The 20,261-nt window shown below is 51.3% G+C and overlaps 1 protein-coding gene across 2 annotated transcripts in view; it reads left to right on the top strand.

The window, feature by feature from the left end:
- Nucleotides 1–20,261, top strand: part of LOC139251219 (polycomb group RING finger protein 3) — a 93,100-nt gene that overhangs the window by 56,672 nt on the left and 16,167 nt on the right. Inside the window, exons 4-8 of one of the 2 annotated variants that reach the window (XM_070873191.1) lie at nucleotides 1,566–1,621; nucleotides 5,473–5,583; nucleotides 9,954–10,042; nucleotides 12,039–12,176; nucleotides 16,693–16,773. In XM_070873191.1, the coding sequence (XP_070729292.1) occupies nucleotides 1,566–1,621; nucleotides 5,473–5,583; nucleotides 9,954–10,042; nucleotides 12,039–12,176; nucleotides 16,693–16,773 (475 nt within the window). The remainder of the gene's footprint in view (nucleotides 1–1,565; nucleotides 1,622–5,472; nucleotides 5,584–9,953; nucleotides 10,043–12,038; nucleotides 12,177–16,692; nucleotides 16,774–20,261) is intronic. The other variant, XM_070873185.1, reaches the window with a different exon arrangement.

The raw sequence follows: 20,261 nt of genomic DNA, 5'->3' as shown, positions 1-20,261 counted from the left end.
GGTGCACCCTCGACTATACCGCATACACTCCCCGGGGTGCCCCCTCGGCTATACCGCATACACTCCCCGGGGTGCCCCCTCGACTATACCGCATACACTCCCCGGGGTGCCTGAGGGAGAGGTGCCCCCTCGGCCACCCGCTGCATCACCAGTTGCAGCAAGGTCCCTGCACAGGGAATGTGCTGAAAGGGATTCACATAGCAGGTTCATGGGGGTCGGAAGTTTAACCCACCGGGAACACCATCCTATTACTGAACTCATTAGTTACAGTCAATTGGACACGTACCCGGGTTCTGGGAATAGCCTCGAGAACGATGTGTACAAATGTGGGCAGTATTGGGCAGGTAGTGAAATAATAGCAACTGTCGTGTCCTGGACATGGATATTCAGGACACCAGCTCAGTGTTACCGTACACTGGATATTCAGGACACCAGCTCAGTGTTACCGTACACTGGATATTCAGGACACCAGCTCACAGTGTGATCGTATACTGGATATTCAGGACACCAGCTCAGTGTTACCGTACACTGGATATTCAGGACACCAGCTCAGTGTTACCGTACACTGGATATTGAGGACACCAGCTCAGTGTTACCGTACACTGGATATTCAGGACACCAGCTCACAGTGTGATCGTATACTGGATATTCAGGACACCAGCTCAGTGTTACCGTATACTGGATATTCAGGACACCAGCTCAGTGTTACCGTATACTGGATATTCAGGACACCAGCTCAGTGTTATCACTGCTTTACATTGTTAAGAATTTAAACATTGCGAAGTACTATTGAAACTGTTTTGGAGGGCTTTAATCTGCTGCTGTTATGAATGGCAGTGGTTGAGTGTAGTTGAACATTGATTGAATACGAACCTGTGTGTGTCAGAGCAGGTCACAGAGACCACTGATCACCGATTCTATGGCACGAGTCTATGACTTTGTTTACCTTTAGGCCTGCCCTGCGTGTAACTAATTTCTCATTCTCTGTATACTCCTCATGTTCTCATTTCTGTACACTTAGAGTCTCACAGCACAGAAGAAGGCCCCTCGGCCCCCCATGCCATGCCAGCTCTCATTAGTCCCCGTCCCCCCCACCCCTTTCCCCGTCCCCCCCACCCCTTTCCCCGGCCTGCCCTTTCCCCGGGGGCCTGCCCTTTCCCCGGGGGCCTGCCCTTTCCCCGGCAAGCATTTATCCAATTTCCTTTTGAATATTGAATCGGCAGCACATTACAGATCACAACAACTCGCTGCATTACTTTACATTTGTGTTCTCGTTACCGACCCTCCGGCCACTGGAAACAGTCTCTCCCTATTTACTCGATCCAAACTCTTCTTCATTTTAACACCTCTATTAAATCTCCCCATAACCTTCTCAGTTCAAAGGAGCACAAGAATAAAATGATGATAATTGTCGACTTTGTTAGACTTATCTCACTGTTTCACTTCGATGGTAGTTGGGACATTTTGGTACTGAATTGTCTGATCAATAGAGGTGTAAAGGCTCAATTATTTTCTTCAAGTCCCAGCATTTATATATTGATTTTATTGTATCCTGTGTTTGCCAGCCATGACCGCACGATGCAGGATATTGTCTACAAGCTGGTGCCTGGGCTCCAAGAGGGTAAGTTACACTTTCTTCAATTTTATCACATGCTTACATGCTTATATTGTAAGATATATTTAACCCTCATTCTCTTCTTCCTCTCCCCTCTCTCTCCCTTCATCCTCGCGCGCTCTCTCCCTCTCCCTCCCTATCCACCTCTCCTCTCCTGTCCTCTCTCTCTCCTCCCCATCCCCTTCCTCTACCCCTCTCTCCGCCCCCCCGCCTCCTCCGCCTCCGTCCGCCCCCCCTCTCTCCGCGCCCCCTCTCTCCGCCCCCCCTCTCTCCGCCCCCCCCTCTCCGCGCCCCCCCCCTCGCTGCCCCCCGTCCCTCGTGGCCCCCCCCTGTCTCCGGCCCCCCTCTCTCCGCCCCCCTCTCTCCGCCCCCCCCTCTCTCCGCCCCCCCCCCCTCTCTCCGCCCCCCCCCCTACTCTCCGCTCCCCCCCTCTCTCCGCCCCCCCCCCCACTCTCGCCCCCCCCCTCTCCGCCCCCCCCCCCTCCCCCCCCCCCCTCCCCCCTTCCCCCCCGCCCCCCGCCCTCTCTCTCTCTCCGCCCCCCCCCTCCCCGCCCCCCCTCTCCGCCCCCCCCTCTCTCCGCCCCCCCTCTCTCCGCCCCCCCCTCTCTCCGCCCCCCCCCCCTCTCTCCGCCCCCCCCCTCTCTCCGCCCCCCTCTCTCCCGCCCCCGCCTCTCTCCGCCCCCCCCTCTCCGCCGCCCCCCTCTCTCCGCCCCCCCTCTCTCCGCCCCCCCCTCGCCGCCCCCCCTCTCTCTGCCCCCCCCCTCACTGCCCTCCGCCCCCCCCCCGCCCCTCGTGGCCCCCCCCTCACCGCCCCCCCCTCTCTCCGCCCCCCCCCTCTCCGTCCCCCCCTCTCTCCGTCCCCCCCCCTCTCCGCCCCCCCCCCCCTCTCCGCCCCCCCTCTCTCCGCTCCCCCCTTGCCGCCCCCCGCCCCTCGTGGCCCCCCCCTCTCACCGCCCCCCCCCCTCTCACCGCCCCTCCCCCCCGTCCCTCGTGCCCCCCCCCCTCGTCCTCTCCGAGCTGTATCAGGAGTTGCGACAGGCCCAGCTGCCCAGCTCAGTTGTCGCCCCTGAAACATTCCCTAACCGACTCCTGCCACAATCTTTATCAAAATCCGACAACCATCGCGGAGCTGGAAGAGAAATCACAAAACACAACAAACCCACCTCACCTTCCAGGACCTAAAACAGTTTTCACTTGTGCAGTTCTGACGAAGGGTCATGGACCTGAAACATTAACTCTTTCGCTCTCCACGGATGCTGCCTGACCCGCTGAGTGTTTCCAGTTTATTTCACTTGGGCACAATTGCCCTCAGCAGCCCCTGGCTTGTACTATGCTGTGTTTTGGCATGTGGATAACTAGGCTGATTATGCCCTTTGCTGATGTTGCCCCTTTACAATCTTGCGCCTTCCTTTTAGATGTTTTATTTGCTGTGGTCATATGTCAGCTCCTCCTGTCCTGTGGAAAGCACTAATCTCGCTTCTGTCACACGCCACAAACTAGAGACCCCTGCCCTAACCTCTCGCACCAAAGGCAGGCAGGCTGCCTGTCTCTTTCAGTTCTGAGCAAACACCCATCCCATTTTCACACCTGTAGATTCTGTCCTGCTCAAAGTTTGATTTATTTTTCTCAGCTTTGTGTAAGTTCAGAATACAGAGCTGTGACGCACCTCTCACTGTTCTGCATGGTAATTAGTGCAGCTACTACAACACCCTCATCAAACCATTGCACCCACATTGTTTAGCTGCAGAGTCCAATTAGAATGGGCTTCATTCATGATTTAAACATTATTTTCTCTAAGATGAGGTTTAATTGGCAAGTCTGAAATAGTTGCATTAATATTTCTTAGTGTTTACATGATATTCAAGCTGATTGTTAAAAGCCCTACTTTTAATATTCTTCAGGATGAGTTATGTTTAATTTGTAATGGGGAAATTTGTATTCTGCTTTTGTTTAAATGTCTGAAGTGAGCACTTGCAAGTATGTCAGGCCACTGTCAAAATCGTGTCATTAGATTTAAACCTTAAACATAAACCTGAAGAGGTCCCTGTCTCTCTCAATTCTCGATGTGTGAGCTGGTCTTTGCAATGCCTGGACTCCCCTGTGTAACGTACTGTGAACCAATACAAGTGCTGCATTGCAGACATTCTTTAGAACTTGCACTGAAATGACACAGGGATGCCTGAATGTGTGTTCTGAAAATATGCACAAATTTCAAAGAGTGCTTTGCTGGAAGTTGCACTGTTCTGTGGAAATCGTGTTACTGTTCACGGAAATCACAGGTTATTTTCTGCAAATTTAACTGTACTAGTTTAGGCAGTCATTCTTGATTTAGTTTCAAAGCAAATTATACCTTTCCTTTCAACACACAGATCACTATCTGTCCAATTGTATGCGTTTTTATATTTGTGTTACATATAGTGTATATATCCACACATAATTATGTAATCTCTGGATAATCAATCTCTCGCATTAAAACTGTGAACAGTGGACTGAATTATCAAAGTAACCAATATTTAAACTTGTAAATCTGTCAGAATTTTTCACATAAAAATGTAACTTGTTTGTCAGGTTTTATATTTGATCAATCACAGGGTTGATTTCAAACTAAAGCTATGCTGAGAAAGGAAAAACATGCAAATACGTGTAACTCCCTCCCCATAATTTTGTGGGGGGGGCCACATGGCCTCTTTAACAGGCTGCACGGACCATTTAAAAGTCTGTGCATGCGTGTTTTTATTAATTTAAAAGTTAGCCCCCCAGCCAAGCGGGACCCCTGGAGCACGGGGTGGGGGGGGGGGTCTCAGTGTAAAAGGAACAGTGCCCCCCACACAGGTGCCATTGGCAGGTTAGCATGAGGTACCATTGAGGGAAAATGATTCACGAGACTCATTGCAATTAATTGCAATGGTTCCCTCTATGGTTTGTCCTGTGTACAGTATTGTACACTATTTTTCAAGCTGATATACACGAGACAATCAGTGATACTGCTATTGCTTGGTCCTTGAAGCAAGTGACACCAGGCAACATTAACTTCTGATCTTATTCTACCCTCCTGGCCTGACTGAGGAGAAATAGATACCCCGCCAAGTTATATTGGCAGCACACAATTGGTCAACAAGTCTCCAAGTTTGAAGTTATGTACACATTGGCTGCATATGTACTTTGCTGCTTTCTGCATTTAAAAGGAACCAAGGGCCAAAGGGAGTAGTTGAGGCAGACACCATTGCATCTTTTAAGGAAAAAGAGAAAGATTTATGAATATGAGGAAAGCTCTGGGTCACTGAGGTTAGTTTTGGATTACTGGAACAAAGAGCCATCTATGGTTGCATCAGCTTACCTTTTAAAATCTGTTTATGGTTTAATACAGAAACTGGATTTAAATTTGCATAAAGTGAAAATCATCCGGAAATTAAACTTTTAAAATTTGAGAAATGGGACTAGTCATTAATTGTGAATATTGGAAGAATTAGGGAAGAAAATGATTGGGGTTCTTTAATTTGCTGCCTGTTGCAGTGATGTCTGTGTCCTTCAAACACTTCAGTATCGGAGGGTGATAACCAGTGAGTGAGAGGACACGAGGTAGGCCTGTGACTGCAGACAGCACACAGTTAATATGCTGAGGCTTTGCAGGTCTTCTGCAGATTCAAATGTTTTCAGTTTTGCACAATAAGTTGCAATAACGTTTTATAATCCTGTAACGTTGTGTCATGAAATAGATTTTGTGCAAATTACAGACTCGGAATGCATCATATTTTGTACCTGGATGCACCAAAAGGAATTCTTTTGAAAGCTTTGATCTGACGACAATATTGTTAATAATCATGATTGCTTAAGTCTAAATTATTTGTCGTTTACAGCGGAGTTAAAAAAGCAAAAAGACTTTTATCAGAAACTTGGCCTTGAAATGCCCGGAGAGGTGAAAGGTGAGACGTGCGCAGCGAAACAGCAGTTCGACTCACTCCACGACGGTTAGTCGCTATCCTGTGGGCCATTTCTGCCAACTGACATTTTCTTTTCAGACTGAGAAAACTTCACTTATTATCCACTGTCCTGCTTTTAAACTTAAGTTTGTCTGTGTTGTCCGTGTGCAACTTAACAAACTTGCATTTATGGAATCATCTTTCGTTACGTAGTTCAATACAATGTTGGAGGTAAAAGGGTTAATTGTATAATGACCATCACCGGACGGTAATTGTGTAAAGACCATCACCGGACGGTAATTGTGTAAAGACCATCACCGGACGGTAATTGTGTAAAGACCATCACCGGACGGTAATTGTGTAAAGACCATCACCGGACGGTAATTGTGTAAAGACCATCACCGGACGGTAATTGTGTAAAGACCATCACCGGACGGTAATTGTGTAAAGACCATCACCGGACGGTAATTGTGTAAAGACCACCACCGGACGGTAATTGTGTAAAGACCATCACCGGACAGTAATTGTGTAAAGACCATCACCGGATGGTAATTGTGTAAAGACCATCGCTGGACGGTAATTGTGTAAAGACCATCACCGGACGGTAATTGTGTAAAGACCATCACCGGACGGTAATTGTGTAAAGACCATCGCCGGACAGTAATTGTGTAAAGACCATCAGCGGACGGTAATTGTGTAAAGACCATCACCGGGCGGTAATTGTGTAAAGACCATCACCGGACGGTAATTGTGTAAAGACCATCGCTGGACGGTAATTGTGTAAAGACCATCACCGGACGGTAATTGTGTAAAGACCATCGCTGGACGGTAATTGTGTAAAGACCATCAGCGGATGGTAATTGTGTAAAGACCATCACCGGGCGGTAATTGTGTAAAGACCATCACCGGACGGTAATTGTGTAAAGACCATCACCGGACGGTAATTGTGTAAAGACCACCACCGGACGGTAATTGTGTAAAGACCATCACCGGACGGTAATTGTGTAAAGACCATCACCGGGCAGTAATTGTGTAGACCATCGCCGGACAGTAATTGTGTAAAGACCATCACCGGGTGGTAATTGTGTAAAGACCATCACCGGGTGGTAATTGTGTAAAGACCATCACCGGACGGTAATTGTGTAAAGACCATCACCGGACGGTAATTGTGTAAAGACCATCACCGGACGGTAATTGTGTAAAGACCATCACCGGACGGTAATTGTGTAAAGACCATCACCGGACGGTAATTGTGTAAAGACCATCACCGGACAATGTCTTGTTGCATTCTCTGTCCAGGTAGATTTGCTGCTGAAACCTTTATCCGTGCCTTTGCTACCTCTAGACTCGACTCTTCCAATGCATTCCTGGCCGGCCTCCCATCTTCCACCCTCCATAAACTTCTGGTCATCCAAAACTCTGCTGCCCTAACATGCACCAAGTCCCGTTCACCCGGTACGATATTCCCGTTTAGCTGCGCGGCGATCTGGAGCTCCTGCGCAGGCCACTCGCCAGCTTTTCAATTGGAATGACAATGCACGTGAGACCGTTGGAATGGGCTGCGCACCCCCCAAAAAGATTACAGGGAACATTGCCCATCGCCATTGCTCTTTAACCACATTGGCTTCTGGTCTCGTAACGTGTCAATTTAAAAATTCTCATCCTTGTTTTCAAACCACTCGCAACGCCTCGTCCCCTCCCTATCTCTGTAACTTTTTCCAGCCCTACAATCCTCCAAGATCTGTGTTCCTCCAATTCTGGCCTTTGGAACATCCCCGATTTTAATCGCTCCACCATTGTCGGCCGTTCCTTCTGTTGCCTGGGCACCAAGCTCTGGATCTCCCTCCCTAACCCCCTCCACCTCTCTACCTCTCTTTCCTCTTTTAAGATGCTCCTTAAGCCCTACCTCTTTCACCAAGGTCCTACTCTAATGGTGTCAGATGTTGTTTGAGAACACTCCTGTGTCGTGCCTTGGGATGTTGTAGTATGGTAAGGGCACTAGATAAATGCACGTTGCTGTTGTAGAGTGCTGGAGTAGGCACAGAACAGTTTGGTGCTTTTGGTTTTAGCCAATAAAATGATCAATTTCCATAAGAACCTATTTATTTGTTGATCACAATGTAAATGGGTTTACCTCTTCACTCCCCGCGCTCCGAACAAAGGCAGCTTGGTTTGACTGATGTCCACTAGTGCACTTTGCTGAATAACTTTTATGGTATAGAAATTAATTTTCTTACATGAGCATAAGTAATCGTTTCAATAATTGTAGCTTGTTCAGTGGGGAAAAAGTCCCCTTATTGGTTGCATTTTTCTGTAAAAGTAGTCATACTCTCATGGGACAAACTACAATGACGTTGGATATCTGGAGGATGTGTTGGATGGACTGGTGAAACGGGAAGCTATTTTCATTGTATCAGGTTCTTTTAATTATTAGAATTATGAATCAATAGAGGGCAGAGATTTTTTTCAATAGTTGCAATGAGATTGTGAAAGCTCCTTTATCCAGGGTAACCTGGGGTAAGCCCCTCTCACCAACAGTACTAGACTTAGCTGTTTATTCATGGCCCAGGAAAGCTTTACAAATTGCTGCAGTTTACAGTTTTAGATAGCAATAATATTTGATGAGGGTTTCAATACACAAAATATATTTGTTTTAAAAACCTTCACTGGGGACAAACTGGTGTTGCAGTGGGTTAAATACTGGCCTTTCACCTCGAACCTGTGTGCAGATTCCAGATCAGGCTGATCAGATGGATGTCTTTGCCTGCTGGCTGCTAGGTATTGTGTGAAATGAGTTTTAATCCCATTCCCCCAGGGGCCCACAGTGCACAAGTGCCCCGATTCATTACCAGTCGGCACAGGATGGCAGTGTGAGCAATGGGAGATTTTTCACAGTTAGATGTGATATCCTTGACGTAGGAGTACTTGATGCTGACACTAGGTCCCTGAAATTGTCCCGACTCCATTCTCCAGCGTGGACATCCCTCCCCTTACTCAACACAAAGCAATCCCTGAAAACAATTACAAACAAATTGGCACTGTATTGTCAGCTAAAATTTAGCAATCAGTGGGAAATTGAAAAAGCCAAAGGTCGTAGTTCAAACACCTGCCAGCCACTTGCCAACTTCATTCTGTGAGTCACCCAATCAGATAAGTTAAAATGTGATGTAGTCAACAGTAGGGTTTTACCTTTTGGTCATAAATTGGATAAATCGGTTTACATCAGAATAAAATGTTGCCTCATTCAATATGTACAGCTTGGCATTGACTATATTAATTATTTAGAATGAGCACCGAAGGGCGTTAACCTTCATCATAACATTTGAAAGCTTGAAAATGTAAAGGGCACCCTACAATAAGAACATATCCTTCAGACACTTGCAATGTTTTACAGTGGGGTTCTTAGCTTAACACCTCTTCCCAGGATTGCTCCCTTCTCGTTGATTGTCTTACGGTTATCGAGTAGCAAGGGCAGCATCTGAGGACTTTTCTGTACTCAGTCAGGCTGCCAGTCCCTGCACCGATAACACAATGTCAGCTTGCAACTTCCTTCTGCCTTCTCTGAATTAATAATATATATCAAAATGCTGGCTGTCATGGAGCTCACTGTAAGATTACTGCTGTTTGTCTGTTGGAGTTGTGGGTATATTTTCCATTGTTCTGAGATTAGACAATGAATCTTGTTTCCAAACCCATTGTATAGCGTCAGTAATTTAATGTTAGCTTCTGGTCTAACGCACTCAATCACGTGATCAATGCAGGGTGTTAATTCTCAATAACAGCGTGATTTCATCAGCTTAAATAATTCAGTATTTTTTTGTAGAATATTATGGATTTGTGTTTGGAAATGGCTAACAACTGCCACATTTAGTTTGTATTTCAAAGCTGAACTGCCTTAATTCCCCTGCAACAAAATTATATTTTAATGCCACGAAAATGATCTGAGAATGTTAGTGCCAGACTGAATGTAGTGAATTTGTGAAGCTTAAGTTATGTAATATCGCCTTCAGTGAATACAGATAAGATAATTAGATCAGCCTCTGTCCTGCTGGCTAGACTTAAACATATGAATGCTCCTCAGCCGCCCACTCTCTCAAACCGTCCATTTAAATGAGTATATTAATGACGTACCCATTCCCAACACTACCAAGTAGAGAAGAGGATGAAGGGGGGACTGTAGGACTAGAGGAAGAAAATTCTGCCCCGTATTTAAGTAAGCCAGGCTGAGCAGGCCTGTGGGTCTTTAGTGGACATTATATAGTTCGGCTAACAGATTAATTACAATTAATGTAGCATTGCCATAATGTCGAGCGATTGTAGCAGCAGTAGCTGGGGGTCTCGGTAAATCTGGACTCTGGCGCATTGCCCTGGGTTTAAACAGCTGGGTTGACTGTGCTGCCTTGCTTTATTTTCGTAAGGTGAAACAAAGCCAGAAGATGATTCAACTAAACAGAAAACGGAGGAAAAGCCAGAGGAAGAACATGATTATCACAGGAATGACGAACAGGTAGCTTTTCAACAATCCTTTCGAGCATTACTGAAAATATACAGGACTGTAGAACATATGGAATCCTCGTCGTAATATAAAACGTAATTCTACAACAGTTACGTGCAATTCCGAAGAGTTGATATTATTTGCAGCCTTACCACTTCACCCTCAACTCACATCTTTCTCCAGTTTGTATCCTCATAAGAAAATAACACAAGAATTAGGAGCAGGAGTCGGCCATTCGGCCCCTCGAGCCTGCTCCGCCATTCGATAAGATCACGGCTGATCTTCAACCTCAACTCCACTTTCCCGCCCGATCCCCATATCCCTCGATTCCCCGAGAGTCTAGAAATCTATCGATCTCAGCCTTGAATATACTCAACGACTGAGCCTCCACAGCCCTCTGGGGCAGAGAATTCCAAAGATTCACCACCCTCTGAGTGAAGAAATTCCTCCTCATCTCAGTCCTAAATGGCCGACCCCTTATCCTGAGACTGTGACCCCTGGTTCTAGACTCCCCAGCCCGGGGGAAACACCCTCCCTGCATCTACCCTGTCAATCCCTGTAAGAATTTTGTATGTCTCAATGAGATCACCTCTCATTCTTCTAAACTCCAGAGAATATAGGCCCATTTTACTCAATCTCTCCTCATATAGGACAATCCCCCCATCCCAGGAATCAATCGAGAGAACCTTTGTTGCATTCCCTCCAAGGCAAGTATATCCTTCCTTAAGTACGGAGACCAGAACAGTGCACAGTGCTCCAGGTGTGGTCTCACCAAGGCCGTGTACAATTGTAGCAAGACTTCCTTAGTACTTGTACTCCAACCCCCTTGCAATAAAGGACAACAACCATTTGCCTTCGTAACTGCTTGCTGTACCTGAATGTTACCTTTCTGTTAATTGTGCACAAGGATACCCAAATCCCTCTGATGGCCAACATTTACTTATCTCTCACCTTTTAAAAATGTTTCTGCTTTTGCAGTCTTCCGACCAATATGGCTAATTTCACACTCCCCCACATTATACTCCATCTGCCACCACCTTGCCCACTCACTGAACCGGTCTATATCCCTTTCCTGCTCACAGCTTACTTTCACACCGAGCTTTGTATCGTCAGCAAACTTACATATATTATATTCAGCCTCCTCACCTATGTCATTGATGTAAATTGTAAATAGTTGAGGCCCAAGCTAAAAAATATAACAACTGTAACCAAATGCTTTAGTGATGTTATTCTTGGGAGTGGATAAGTCAGGCACGGTGGAATTTGTTGCCGATCCAGATTTTAAAAAATTGAGTTGCAGGATGTGGGCGGGCTGGCAAAGCCTGCAATTTATTGCCCGTCCCTGTCTGAGAAGATGGTGATGGGTCTGCTTGTGTACCCACGGTGCTTATACTGTTGGTTCAGCTCAACGTCTGGTGAGTTATGGCCCTCCGGCTGTTGATGGTGGTGATGTTGGAGGTGAGAGGGGAGGTGAGGTTAGGCTTTTCCTTGTGGAGATGGTCAATACCTAGCACCTGCGTGGTGTGATTGTGACCTGCCCACTTGTCAGTTCAAGCCTGGATGTTATCCAGGTTCTGCTGCAGGCTGACGTGGGCTGCTTCATTAATGGAGGTTTATGAATGAAGCTGAACACTGGAATTGTTGGGGAAGAGCCCCACTCCTGATCCTATGTTGAAAGGAAGATCGCTGATGGAGCAGCTGAAGATGGTTGTGCTGGATGTTGCCCTGCACAACTCCTGCAGTGAGCAACCACTGCCGTGATCCTGTGTCAGATGTCCCTCCAGCCCCCATTGACTTCAGTTCTGCAACTTAAAGTGAAGCTCAAAACAGTAGGGACACTAAACTTGCCAAGCTCACGGTGTAAGTGTAGGAGCGATTCGAGACATGTCCAGTTTAGGCGAGTGGCCCCGCCTCTCCATTGTTGCTGGGTTAATAACCAGCGCTGTGGAATATGTCATGAATATTGCAGAGAACATTTATTAAAGTAGTATATACTGTTTTCTTCCAGGTGAGCATCTGTCTGGAATGCAATAGCAGCAAGCTGCGTGGGCTAAAGAGAAAGTGGATTCGCTGCTCAGCGCAGGCAACTGTTTTGCATCTGAAGAAATTTATTGCCAAAAAACTCAACCTAGCATCATTTAATGAGGTAATTTTTCAAAATAAAGATAGCCCAGCCAGTACAGTATAAAGCTACATTCTGCACGATAGTTTGTGACTTTTGGGGCATTGTTTATGTAGATAATTCCAAGGGTTAGTGAATTACACTGTACTTGCAATCCTGTGATACGGTGTTTATCTCCTGGGCCATGGGTGCAGGGTGAGTACGTACTCGCGACGTGTTGTATGTTTTTGCATGTTCTAGCAGTGCCTTTGCTGTCGTGAGGCTTCAGTGATCCTATCCAGTAGCATATTTTTAAAATTAATGAGAGTTAATTCCGTTGCCCAGCACATGAATCGGGCTCGAACAGGGACAGTCAGTTGCTGCAAAGTTGTTTTGTGCTTAATTTTTCTTTCCCTTTCCCCCGACTTGAGTTTGTAAAGTATCTCTGAATTGCTCAGCCAGTGACATTATCAGCTAAGTAGCTGTCTTCCTCAAGAGTTGCAAACCTTCTCAAAGTATTTTCCATTTACCCATGTCTCCGATTTTTGATTCCAACGTATTTAATCCTTGCATTTGTCCAGTCTCCATTTGCTGCTGCTACCCACTCTGTTTGCAAGAACTTGTGTTTTATCCTGAGCTCACTAACTTTCTATTTTTCATTCTGTCTCTTGCCTTTTCTTTGCGTCCTGCCTGTTCAGACACTCTCTCTTCTCTCTCTCTCTCTCTCTCTCTCTCTCTGCCTTTCCACCTGCTTCATTCTCACAGTTTCACTCTGTGTCTGTTTGTCTCTCCATCTTCTCTCGTGCTCTCACCTGCTTGCTCTAAACCCAAGTTATAGGTAGTTAAAAATAAGCTCCGGAAAGGTTTCAGTGTAGATTCTGCAGTGCAGCTCTCATTATTTTTAAAGTCAAAGTTGATCATTTTATTGATTAGAGACCATCAACAGCAATCTGCCCAGCTTGGCTGCAGCAACAATGTAAGTTGATAAAACAGCGCTACTTACACCGACAACATTGATCTCGGGTAATCTGAGAAGCGTCTGGACTTTTTGTCAGACTCTTGCATTTATTTGGAGAAAATGGGAGTTGTTGTAAATGAATGTTTATCCATCCTGTGTCTTGTGACCGTCTGTCATGACCAAAGCCCGGCAAAGTTCTCCCCATTGCTTCATTCGAGCCTTTCTCCTTTAATTGGCTCTTTTACTCTTTTCAACTCTGTTGTTTACCAGTCCTTTTGCACAAAATTTTAGTCTCAAATTTCAACTTTCTCCGTTACTTACCACCAGAATAAATTCTACCCAGCAACAAAACAAACCCGTGATGGTTCCTTATCTACCTCAGCAATAATCAATAATATTTAGCAGGTCGGAAAACACGGCGACTTCACAAACCTACCCATCAACTTCCATCCAGCATCACCCGCCTCCTTTCACAGACAGCAGGCATGTATGCTGGGCCTCAGCACCCTGTGCATCCCCCCACCCCCACTCCGTGTACACCCCCCGCCCCCTCCCCCATGTACAGCCCCCCACTCCGTGTACACCCACCCCACTCCTGTACACCCCCCCCCCACTCTGTGCACACTCCCCCCCCCGAACTCGGTCTACACACCCCCCCCCCACTCTGTGTACACTCTCTCCGTGTACACCTCCCCCACTCCGTGTACACCCCCCCCACTCCGTGTACACCCCCCCCACTCCGTGTACACCTCCCCCACTCCGTGTACACCTCCCCCCACTCTGTGTACACCCCCCTGCCCCTCCGTGTACACCCCCCTGCCCCTCCGTGTACACCCCCCTGCCCCTCCGTCTACACCCCCCTGCCCCTCCGTCTACACCCCCCTGCCCCTCCGTCTACACCCCCCTGCCCCTCCGTCTACACCCCCCTGCCCCTCCGTCTACACCCCCCTGCCCCTCCGTCTACACCCCCCTGCCCCTCCGTCTACACCCCCCTGCCCCTCCGTCTACACCCCCCTGCCCCTCCGTCTACACCCCCCTGCCCCTCCGTCTACACCCCCCTGCCCCTCCGTCTACACCCCCCTGCCCCTCCGTCTACACCCCCCTGCCCCTCCGTCTACACCCCCCTGCCCCTCCGTCTACACCCCCCTGCCCCTCCGTCTACACCCCCCTGCCCCTCCGTCTACACCCCCCTGCCCCTCCGTCTACACCCCCCTGCCCCTCCGTCTACACCCCCCTGCCCCTCCGTCTACACCCCCCTGCCCCTCCGTCTACACCCCCCTGCCCCTCCGTCTACACCCCCCTGCCCCTCCGTCTACACCCCCCTGCCCCTCCGTCTACACCCCCCTGCCCCTCCGTCTACACCCCCCTGCCCCTCCGTCTACACCCCCCTGCCCCTCCGTCTACACCCCCCTGCCCCTCCGTCTACACCCCCCTGCCCCTCCGTCTACACCCCCCTGCCCCTCCGTCTACACCCCCCCTGCCCCTCCGTCTACACCCCCCCTGCCCCTCCGTCTACACCCCCCTGCCCCTCCGTCTACACCCCCCTGCCCCTCCGTCTACACCCCCCTGCCCCTCCGTCTACACCCCCTGCCCCTCCGTCTGCACCCCCCTGCCCCTCCGTCTGCACCCCCCCCACACTCCGTGTACACCCCCCCCCACACTCCGTGTACACCCCCCCACTCCGTGCCCCCCACTCCGTGTACACCTCCCCCCGCCCCCCCCCTCCGTGTACACCTCTCCCCGTCCCCCCTCCATGTACATCTCCCCCCGCCCCGCCCCCCCTCCGTGTACATCTACAGCCCCCCTTTCTCTTTCGCTCCCCCCCCCCCCCCCAGCCGCCCCTGTGTAGAGTGGATAGGAAGGACATATTTCCCTTGGCAGAGGGATCAATAACAAAGGAGCAGAGATTTAAAGTAGTTTGTAGAAGGTTTAGAGGGGTGATGAGTAAATATTTCTTCACCCAGAGGGTGGTGGGGCTCTGGAACTCACGGCCTGAAAGGGTGGTAGAGGCAGAAACCCTCACCACATTTAAAAAGTACTTGGATGTGCACCTGAAGTGCTGTAACCTACAGGGCTACGGACCCAGAGCTGGAAAGTGGGATTAGGCTGGGTAGCTCTTTGTCAACCAACACGAACACGATGGGCCGAATGGCCTCCTGTGCTGTAATTTTCTATGATTCTATGAAGGAGTGAGAGAGACTGTTGAAGGAGTGAGACACAGAATGGGGCAAACTTTATTGAGTGGCAGGTTGGCAGAGGAGAGGAGACAAAAACTGCGTGTTGTGGGCTGGGTTCTGTCTGGGTCATCTCTGCGTGTGCTGGGAGCAGGAGAGAGGTTGCTGTATAGGCTGAATGGCCCCACATTATAAAACAATTTATCGGCTTACTGACCTTGCCAATACTTTCCTTCTCCTTTCTCGGCTTGCCTGTCTGGTTCTGAGGCAGTGCCATGTTGCATTGGTCGAGGAGCTGTCCAGTACCGTGATGGTCAGCAGACTATTTGACCATGATTGCTACATAGGCAAGCCCAGTGCTGTGTTTACCTGATGCTATGTTCCAAGATGCATATTTTCAACAGGGAATTCTTCCTAATTTCTACTCATCCCTTCCTCAAAGACTTTGGGCGTGAGGGCCAGTTATAATAAATCAACACTTGTATGGCCAGACGCAGCTTGTAAACTGAGCTTCTCTTTCTTTTGTAAATAGGCTGAGAATGCTTTCCAGTATTGATAAGCATTGAGTTATGTTACCCCTTCTGTTAGTGCATTACTGAAGGCTTATTATGTTGTGCTCTGGAGCTCTTCAAAGCAGATCTGCTCTGAGCACCCTGCCAGCTTATGCTTTTTAATGATTTGTTTGCCTGCTTTCTCCTCACTAGACTTCGCAGTGCATTGCACTCCATTTGAGAAGATGGGCAGGCAGAGCTTAGCGTAACAGCTGTTTGAGAGCAGATCAGGTTGACACTTCCTCTGATCTCCCCTTTCCCTTCCTGCCACTGGAGAGTTATCTGACGTCAGTTAAGTGACTGCAGGACCAAGATGTCAACTCGGTCAGCACGGCGACAACTTGTGTCAGTGCACTGCCATTTTAGAAGGCCATTTCTCATTACCAATAACTGTATACTGCTCTATATTAACCTTTTAAGATACCCGCCCTCCCTCCTAGGCTGGTTGTGTAGTTTTAATTAGGGCACAGTGTTTATCGAACCACTCAACATCATCACCTTGTGTGAATCAAGATTGTTTTGCTTGCAATGGAATATCTTTTCCACTGTACTGTATCATGAATCACACATAGCTGTTTGTAACATGGGTTAATTAAAGCAATGCACTCGAGCCCTGAATGGTACCTGCACTGCACGGACATTTCCATGTGGCTGGCGGTGTTTTTTTTGAGTGACATTGCAGTTTAATGTGAGCTGTAGATGGGTCAGTGGTTTGGATACGTCTCAGGAACTGGGTTGGGACATCTGAAACTCATTCCCTATCTCCTGAAACTCATTCCCGATCTCCTGCCACTGGCTTGCTCCAAGAGTAAGCCGAAAGTGTCATAATTCGGTGTGTCGGCCAGCGGTGATGCCTTGCTTTGTTTCCTGTTCTGTAGCTGGATATTCTATGCAATGAAGAAATACTTGGGAAGGATCACACTTTGAAGTTTGTTGTTGTCACTCGATGGAGGTTCAAGGTAAGCCACTGTCAGCTGTCGGGGTAATGTTCACTGGTCTATTATACTTTGAGGTTTGTGAATGATTGGTCCATTCACCCCTGCCCCCAAATAATTCCATCTCATTTAATTGCATGAAAGTATAAACTTGAGGATCTCCACCTTATTGCCAGGGAGCGTGATCTATCTTTATATACATCTATCTTTTATATACATATACAGTATATACATTTCATCCCCTGCCTTGTGGGGTCATCCTCATTCTCCAGCCGCATGTAACGTCCCCTCACCCACCGGGCCCCTCCCCCTGACCCGCCGGGCCCCTCCCCCTGACCCGCCGGGCCCCTCCCCCTGACCCGCCGGGCCCCTCCCCCTGACCCGCCGGGCCCCTCCCCCTGACCCGCCGGGCCCCTCCCCCTGACCCGCCGGGCCCCTCCCCCTGACCCGCCGGGCCCCTCCCCCTGACCCGCCGGGCCCCTCCCCCTGACCCGCCGGGCCCCTCCCCCTGACCCGCCGGGCCCCTCCCCCTGACCCGCCGGGCCCCTCCCCCTGACCCGCCGGGCCCCTCCCCCTGACCCGCCGGGCCCCTCCCCCTGACCCGCCGGGCCCCTCCCCCTGACCCGCCGGGCCCCTCCCCCTGACCCGCCGGGCCCCTCCCCCTGACCCGCCGGGCCCCTCCCCCTGACCCGCCGGGCCCCTCCCCCTGACCCGCCGGGCCCCTCCCCCTCACCCGCCGGGCCCCTCCCCCTCACCCGCCGGGCCCCTCCCCCTCACCCGCCGGGCCCCTCCCCCTCACCCGCCGGGCCCCTCCCCCTCACCCGCCGGGCCCCTCCCCCTCACCCGCCGGGCCCCTCCCCTCCCCCTCACCCGCCGGGCCCCCCCCCCTAATGAGTTGCTGAGCCGAGAGCCGTACAGCCCCTGTATGTCGTGATTCCTCCGCTGTGGCAGTAAATGGGTAAATACGGGGAGGGTGAGGTGGAAGAAGAGAAGAGAGAGTCAGCGATGGGTGGTGGGGGGGGGCGGGGGCGGGGGTGTCAGTGATGGGTGGTTCAGGGATGGAGGGGGGGGTCAGTGATGGCGGGGGGGGTCAGTGATGGTGGTTCGGGGATGGGAGGGGGGGTCAGTGATGGGTGGTTCGGGGATGGAGGGGGGCGTCAGTGATGGGTGGTTCGGGGATGGGAGGGGGGGGTCAGTGATGGGGATGGGAGGGGGGGTCAGTGATGGGTGGTTTCGGGGATGGGAGGGGGGGGGTCAGTGATGGGTGGTTCGGGGATGGGGGGGTCAGTGATGGGTGGTTCGGGGATGGAGGGGTCAGTGATGGGTGGCTTGGGGGGGGGGGTTTAAGTGATGGGTGGTTCGGGGATTGTGGGGAGGGTCAGTGATGGGTGGTTTGCAGGGGGGTCGGGGAGGAAGGTCAGCGATGGGTGGTTTGGGGGAGGGGGAGGGGGGAGGGGAGGAAGGTCAGCGATGGGTGGTTTGCGGGGGTTGGGGGGGGTTAGCGATGGGTGGTTTGCGGGGGGGGGGGGAGATGGTCAGCGGGGGGGGAGGAGGAGGGAGGGGAGGAGGGTCAGCGGTGGGTGGTTTGCGGGGGGGGGTGGAGGAGGAGGGTCAGTGATGGGTGGTTTGCGGGGGGGGGGGGGGGGGTCAGCGATGGGTGGTTCGGTGGGGGGGAGGGGGGTCAGCGATGGGTGGTTTGCGGGGGGGGGTGGGATTCAGCAATGAGTGGTTTGCGGGGGGGGTTTCAGCGATGGGTGGTTTGCGGTGGGGATGGGAGGAGGAGGGTCAGCGATGGGTGGTTTGCGGGAGGGGAGGAGGGTCAGCGATGGGTGGTTTGCGGGGGGAGGGGGGGTCAGCGATGGGTGGTTTGCGGGGGGGGGAGATGGTCAGCGGGGGGGAGGAGGAGGGAGGGGAGGAGGGTCAGCGATGGGTGGTTTGCGGGGGGGGGAGGAAGGTCAGCGATGGGTGGTTTGCGGGGGTTGGGGGGGGTTAGCGATGGGTGGTTTGCGGGGGGGGGGGGAGATGGTCAGCGGGGGGGGAGGAGGAGGGAGGGAGGAGGGTCAGCGGTGGGTGGTTTGCGGGGGGGGGGAGAGGAGGGTCAGTGATGGGTGGTTTGCGGGGGGGGGGGGGGGGTCAGCGATGGGTGGTTCGGTGGGGGGAGGGGGGGTCAGCGATGGGTGGTTTGCGGGGGGGGGTGGGATTCAGCAATGAGTGGTTGCGGGGGGGGTTTCAGCGATGGGTGGTTTGCGGTGGGGATGGGAGGAGGAGGGTCAGCGATGGGTGGTTTGCGGGAGGGGAGGAGGGTCAGCGATGGGTGGTTTGCGGGGGGAGGGGGGGTCAGCGATGGGTGGTTTGCGGGGGGGGGGAGATGGTCAGCGGGGGGGGAGGGAGGAGGGAGGGGAGGAGGGTCAGCGATGGGTGGTTTGCGGGGGGGGGGTGGAGGAGGAGGGTCAGCGATGGGTGGTTTGCGGGAGGGGAGGAGGGTCAGCGATGGGGGGGGAGGGGAGGAGGGTCAGCGATAGGTGGTTTGCGGGGGGAGGAGGGGGGTGGGGAGGAGGAGGGTCAGCGATGGGTGGTTTGCGGGGGGGGGGAGATGGTCAGCGGGGGGGAGGAGGAGGGAGGGGAGGAGGGTCAGCGATGGGTGGTTTGCGGGGGGAGGGGGGGTCAGCGATGGGTGGTTTGCGGGGGGGGGTGGAGGAGGAGGGTCAGCGATGGGTGGTTTGCGGGAGGGGAGGAGGGTCAGCGATGGGGGGGGAGGGGAGGAGGGTCAGCGATAGGTGGTTTGCGGGGGGAGGAGGGGGGTGGGGAGGAGGAGGGTCAGCGATGGGTGGTTTGCGGGAGGGGAGGGCGTCAGCGATGGGTGGTTTGGGGGGGGGGCGGGGTCAGCGGGTGGTTTGGGGTAATTGGCCAGTATTGCTATCCTGTGACCCCGCTGGATGTACACGTGTGGATCTCGGGCTGGCTACGGGAACAGGCTCAGTTGCGATGCCTCTGACATGGAGTATTTCCCGGCACTTGCTGTGTTGCCTCACACTCTCAGAATGTCAGGTGGCACAGAGTGGCCAATGTCCGGGGAACTGTCACTGATCTCGGGGCAGGTGGACAGTAGGAAATGATGGGGAGAGAACCAAGTAACCAATGGCGGGAATTGAGAGCAACTCTCCTGTTCTGTACATTGCACTCGGTATAAAAAGTGTTTCCCCAGGCGGTGGGTCTTTGGCCAAGAACAAACGGAGATTAAACTGACTTAGTGTATGGCTGATAGATAGTAAATATGGGCGACGGTAAATATGGGTGATAGTATAAGAGCAATAGTATATATTCTACAAAAGAACAATAGTGGAAAGTAGGTTATCGATCTATGATATGTGGAGCTTGTTTGAAATCTAGGAATGAAAACAGCTCTTCTAATTTCAGGCATAACACAATGAGGGTTCTGGTTTCTTACACAGACTTTGATACTGTCAGTGTTAATGTTGCCTGAGAGTGAGTGACTTGCAAGCCTTATTGTA

The sequence above is a fragment of the Pristiophorus japonicus genome, chromosome 2 (assembly GCF_044704955.1).
Source record: "Pristiophorus japonicus isolate sPriJap1 chromosome 2, sPriJap1.hap1, whole genome shotgun sequence".
In the NCBI taxonomy this organism is placed as follows: domain Eukaryota; kingdom Metazoa; phylum Chordata; class Chondrichthyes; family Pristiophoridae; genus Pristiophorus; species Pristiophorus japonicus.
This window is presented reverse-complemented; position numbering and strand designations above follow the sequence as displayed.